This window comes from Vigna unguiculata, chromosome 7, assembly GCF_037176805.1.
Source record: "Vigna unguiculata cultivar grain cowpea cultivar isolate G323 ecotype 2 chromosome 7, ASM3717680v1, whole genome shotgun sequence".
Classification (NCBI taxonomy): domain Eukaryota; kingdom Viridiplantae; phylum Streptophyta; class Magnoliopsida; order Fabales; family Fabaceae; genus Vigna; species Vigna unguiculata.
Genome location: NC_140798.1, coordinates 39,360,067 through 39,366,066, shown reverse-complemented (window position 1 = coordinate 39,366,066; position 6,000 = coordinate 39,360,067). Strand labels below are relative to the sequence as shown.

Sequence of the window (6,000 nt, the reverse complement as noted above, 5' to 3'; positions counted from 1 at the left end):
TTTAAGAACCATAAATGAATCATAGACACCACTGTGACTTCCTATTTAAAAACATCACAAGCTGTTTATAAACTGAAAGAAGTTTTTTTTTTAACGAATCTCGGTAATTTTAGATTAGCCTTTTGGTGTTTTTGATGGAGACATATCCGGATCATAAAAAAATACGTCAGATAAATTTAATTTTAATAATAGAGAAAAAATCATATAAGAATTTAAAAAAAGGTGATTTTGGTGTTTAATTATGAGGAGTCTGTAGTGGAAATCCTGGTCCTCAAGGAAAGAAGGATAAAGGAATAGGAACCAGGATTTGTGCAAACCACGCCAGAATTTCATTATTTGCAAGCTTCCATTAACCAACGCTCAATCTTCCACGATTGTGCTGGTGGCACAACACAACGCCAATTTACGTGGGAATCAACAAACTAATCAAACATAAAACAAAACAAATAAAAGGTCTATTTTTTTTCTTTTTTTTTTAAATAACCCTTTCTTAATCATCTACCACCCCATCTGTGCCCACTTCGAAATCTTCTCCTCTCGCTATGGGTTGCGGCTCCTCCTTTCCTGGTAAACTTTGATTCATTGTTTGTTGATTTAGCTCTGGGCTCAAAAGGGTTTCGGAAAAGTTGTTATTTTTTTGACTGATTGTGGTTTTGATCTGTGATTTTGGGGGTGTGGTTTAATGGGGTTCCGTTGTTATGAATAATGATTGAGTTTTGATTCTGATGGGGTTTTGCGGGTGATTGATTTGTGTTTACAGATAGGGGTTCAAGGCATATGGGTCGACCCCATCCCGAGGATGGTGGAGGGCACGATGCCAGGAATATTAGGGTCAAGGTATTTGTGCAGAGTTCTTGGATTGCTCGTGTTTTGCCTAGTTATTTGTTTTTTTTTTAAAGAATTAAGAAAAAAGTTCCTTTATATATCAATTTATCAATATGGTGTCATGCAATTACCAGTTTCTTGTAAATGTTGGATTTTTTGTCGAGTGAGAAAGTCAATTGTTAAGAGATCCGTGGTCGATTACCCGGAGAAATTGTCTAAATAGAATTTATAAGGAGGGAACCTCTGGATGGAGCTTTCCGTTTTCTGTTGCAGATTAATTTCATGGTTTTTGTTGAAAGCCGCTGCATGCTGAAACAGAACATAACCCTGTTTTTAGTTATCTAAATGACTAAAAGCTTGAGAACCATTTATTTATCTTGATTCTGTCATACTAGCCTTGTTTTGATTGTGAATTGTTATTTCTTACTTGTTGCAAGTTTTGATACTTTAATTAGTGACAAAAGTTGAAATAACTTACTACCAGAAATTTGATTTGCTAAAAGAATGGATTGCATTTGTTGATAAGATTATGACCTTTAAGTATCAGGATGAATGAATGGGAAATGTATTGCAATGGATGAAAGTCATAATTAATTCTGTTGAAATTAATCATAATTAATTCTGTTATACTCTAGTATTTTCTTGTTTAACCTTTGAAGGAAACCATGACTAACCTTGAAATGTCACTGAAAACAGCTTGTTCTCTTAGGTGATTCTGGTGTTGGTAAAAGCTGTATTGTTCTACGATTTGTACGTGGTCAGTTTGATGCAACATCCAAAGTAAGAATATATGGCTTTTGTTTTGGTACTTTATTTTATTTTCTAATAATTTAAATTTTCTTAATAGTTTCTATGACTTGTTATTCCACGAGATTTTTCTTAAATGTTTTATACTTCTTGATATAAGGTGACTGTTGGAGCTTCTTTTTTGTCGCAAACAATAGCTCTGCAAGACTCTACAACAGTAAAATTTGAAATATGGGATACTGCTGGCCAAGAGAGGTGTCTGTCACAATTTCTTAATACATTCTGTTTCTCTTAACATTTTCCCTTTATTTTATTTCAAGGTCAAATTGTTTTTGAAGTAATATTTGTTTGCTAATAATTTATTTCAGGTATGCCGCATTAGCACCTCTCTATTACCGAGGTGCAGCAGTTGCAGTTATTGTCTATGATATAACAAGCCCAGAATCTTTTAGCAAAGCACAGTACTGGGTTAAGGTAGATTTGCAGTTATTGCTTTGTTCTATTTTGGCATTTCTTGTTTGGTTAGTTTCTTAAAGTTTTGAACAATATGAATAACAAACAATTCCCTTTATTATTTAGTCTGAACTGTACAATGATGAATAGAATACAGTCTTCTTTTAATCCATTTCTGATGGAGCTTGGTGGATCACATCAATTTCCTTCATTTAAAACATCTGTAGTTAAGTAATTAACCTGATGGATGTGCATCATGACTAGACTAGATTGCAATACCCCTGCCTAAAAGCAGTTAACAAGGAGGTTAAAGAAATTTATGTTTTGTCTTTGATCTGTAATTGGGTGATGATTATGTGAGCTAGGATGTGCAAATATTGAAAGCTTGCTTGTACTGCAAGGTTTTATCTGCCACTATCCACTATTGACTACTATGATTAATATGTACTTAATATTCCAATGGACTGTTTTCCCTCATTTTTCTTTTCACACGTGAGATTGTATTGATTGGATTTTGTTGCAGTTGGAAAAAAGAATCTAATCACTGTCATTATGGATTTAGTTGTTGGAAAAACTATCTGAAGAATAAAAAACACAGCAAATAGTTCTCTTTGATATACTAATATTTGACATCTCTTTGATGTACTACAATTATGCTGTTATATATATCTTAGGTATCATAAAATCATTAGATCATGAGCTGTTTTAGTAGGAGCTACATTTCTTTCTATTTTGTTTTAGCAACTGAAATAGTGATAATTTAGGAGCTACAAAAGCATGGAAGCCCTGATATAGTGATGGCACTGGTCGGTAATAAAGCTGATCTTCAAGAGAAGCGGGAAGTCGCTGTCCAGGTAGTGCAACCTTCCTCCATAACACAGTTATCTTTTGAACAAAATAATTTGTTTCTTACCTCATGTAGTTTATTTTAATGTTTTTATGAAGGATGGCACTGAATATGCTGAGAAGAATGGTATGTTTTTCATAGAGACATCTGCAAAGACAGCAGATAATATAAATGAACTGTTTGAGGTACGCTTGGTGTTTGCTTTCTTCCTGTTATTAGATTATAAAATTAATCATTTCATTTTGTATTTGTCAAGAATGAGAATGTATGAACAGTAGAAACTAGTTAGCTGTTTAATTGGTTTGGCAATTAGGATTTCATATCTTACTTGGGTATTCCTGCAATTACTTATGAGAATGAATGTCTCTTTGGATTGAGTATAAGGTGCCAAAATAATATATGTGATCTTGTTTTGGTGGTGGTCATCTGATCTGAAGTCTAACCTGTTTAATTTAGTTGTAGGGGCAACAATGCTTAAGTAATGATCAAGTGTTAGGAAGTATAGGAATACTGTTTGATATTGACTTGCAGATCTTTAGGATTTTCCAGAGGCTATTCTAGTAGTGAATTTTCGGCTTTAACTTTGATCTTTGGTCTCTTAGGACATTGTTGACTATGCCACTAGCAAGCTCCCCCCTGATGTTCTTGCTGCCTGAAGATAGTTGTACTTGTAGCAAACTCATATAGACCTATTGGAGGGGCTAAAGATGATCTTGAAATAGGAATTCCGTCCTACAAAAATCCAAGATTGCATCTTTTCCATCAAAGGTAATATCTTGGTCTTGGAATACATAAGGGAGTTAAGTTAACTACTAAAAAATATTTTAGGTTAGAGAAACCATAATAAAATGGCCAGGGTTATATTTTGAGGTTACACAAGATTGGTACTTGTAGAGAAGTTCAACAATCTTTCCAGAAAGCACTAACTTCTTCTAGGTAGCCTCCTATATACGAAAAGGATCACAGCCTCTGCTAACTATAAACTGAAGATATTAAGAGAAGATAAAAAGTTACAGTTTGCATTGAAATGAAAATAACAACACTATTAATACAAAAAAAAAAAAAATTGATGTGTTTTTCTAAAGTACTTGCAATCTCTGACCTATAGACAGTTTTCCTCCCTTTTGTTTTGGTGGATTGCTCTATTTATGATGATGTCTTAACTTGATCTGATGTTTTGTTCATCATTTGTGTACAACCTGTTATTTGTTTTAGATATGATTGTTAATATTATGATACATGGTTTTGTGCATTCCCAATTAGGCTTAACCATTAAAACCTTGGTTTTGACAGGAAATTGCGAAAAGACTGCCTCGCCCATCAGTAAGTTGAAGTAGCCACAGATAGCAGCTGAGTAAGGGTCTGCATTTGCTTTTCATCCTCCAAAACTGTAGTGTATGGATTGTGTTTATGTATATTGTGATTATTATTAGATATATCTGTTATCTTTTATCAACCTCTAATAATCTCTCATGTCATCATGTACATGATATATTTTAGGCTATACTCTGTGAGACCCACAAATATGATATCAAGGACCCATCATTTCTTTGCTTAACGTATTTGGATGTTGGTGTCTTGTATAAATTTTATTTTTGCCTAGTATAAATTGCTTCTTATCCAATTTATTTTATAACTTCTACTGCTGAAAACACACAACTCTTCACTTTTTTATAATAATAAAAAAATGATCAGTATAAATAAATTTTATATTTTTATTGTAAGTGGATGTTATTTATTTTGTAGCTTTTTTTTTAATTACAAATAGGTATTTTAGTTTAACAAAACTAATTAAATTTTAAAAAAAACGGTGTAATTAAATTTTAAAAAAGTATCGGTTAAAAGGTAAAATAGAAAAACAATTAATTCAATTTTAAAAAACTGTTATATAAAGGATAAAATAAGAAAGAAATGTAGAAAAAAAGAAGAATTTTCTATATATAATATTATAGATAATAATATACATAACTGATAAGTTTCAGTTTGACCTTACGAAAAAGCTTTTTATTTGAGTTCGGCTTACTAAATAAATACCGAATTTAAATGTTTGTTCAGATATGTCTTTATTATCTCCAGTTAAAGCTTGAAACTCGTAGGCTATGAATAAAATTAGAATATTTATAACTATATATAAAAAGATTTTTTTTTACATCTTAATATTTTAATTTTATCTTTTATAATATAATTATTTGTTAAATTTTTGAAAATTAATTATTATTTTTACTTATTTTTTATTAAATTATACATAAAAAGAATTTATTTATATTTCATAATTTTAGTTTTAACTTTTATATCATAATTATTTATTAAACTTTTAGTAAACTTTTAAAAATTAACTGATATTTCTTAATGTTTTTTATAAAAAAAATTATTTTTTTATTTATTAATAGTTTTTTTTATTTTATTTTTAATAAATATAATTTTTTGTTACATATTAATATTACAATATCATCCTCTATTAATATAATATTATATATTTTAAAAAATGCCATTCATTATATATGTTGTATATCTATTTACCTATTTAAAAAATGCCATTCATTATATATGTTATATATCTATTTACCTAATACCTCGCAAGGAGAAAGACAATTTGCATCATTTATTCAATTAAATTCATTAAATAAATTTTTTAAAATTATACGAAAAGTAATACGAACCTTCACACTTATTTATTTATTATGTTTCGAATATTTGTCGATCTGATTTGTCATATTTAGTTCTTCAAGTCAACCTAGTGAAATAAGGGTTGATTTTAGTGACTTGTAATCAAATTTGTCTTACATAAGAAATACATGATAAACAAAATTGATTAGTAAATTTAAAAAAAATATATGAAAAGTAATAAGCAGTTCCCACATATTTGTTCATTGTTAGGATGGCAACGGGGCGGGGACGGGTTTCGCTATCCCATACTCATCCCCGTAAAAAAAATTCATCCTCATACCCAAACCCAACGGGTATAAAAGTTTTATCCCATCCCCGCCGGGTAACGGGTATAATCTCGTACCCATACCTGTACCCGTTTTCTTACTACTTTAATATAAATTTTAATTAATTTTTATAAAATAATAAAAATTACGGTAAAGGAAACATAATATTATCAAATATTCAATAATAAGATAATA

At 30.3% G+C, this 6,000-nt stretch overlaps 1 protein-coding gene across 2 annotated transcripts; it reads left to right on the top strand.

Annotated features, from left to right (window-relative positions):
- The first annotated feature begins 261 nt into the window (after positions 1-261).
- On the top strand, positions 262-4,430 carry ARA6 (Ras-related small GTP-binding family protein). Of its 2 annotated transcripts, XM_028078191.2 has the most exons (9): positions 262-567; positions 761-837; positions 1,522-1,605; positions 1,733-1,827; positions 1,941-2,046; positions 2,790-2,879; positions 2,971-3,057; positions 3,475-3,640; positions 4,166-4,430. In XM_028078191.2, exons 1-8 carry the CDS (start codon positions 543-545, stop codon positions 3,526-3,528), a joined length of 618 nt encoding a protein of 205 aa, XP_027933992.1. In that variant the 5' UTR covers positions 262-542; the 3' UTR covers positions 3,529-3,640; positions 4,166-4,430. The 2 variants fall into 2 exon arrangements, with proteins under 2 accessions (XP_027933992.1, XP_027933993.1); XM_028078192.2 differs by lacking the exon at positions 3,475-3,640.
- The last annotated feature ends 1,570 nt before the right edge of the window (positions 4,431-6,000 follow it).

Excerpts from the sequence above, each read along its gene's own strand:
- ARA6 (XM_028078191.2), top strand. The coding sequence starts at position 543 with ATGGGTTGCGGCTCCTCCTTTCCTG. Across the intron at positions 568-760 it reads TTGCGGCTCCTCCTTTCCTG|ATAGGGGTTCAAGGCATATG; the intron begins GTAAACTTTGAT and ends TTGTGTTTACAG. Across the intron at positions 2,880-2,970 it reads AGCGGGAAGTCGCTGTCCAG|GATGGCACTGAATATGCTGA; the intron begins GTAGTGCAACCT and ends GTTTTTATGAAG.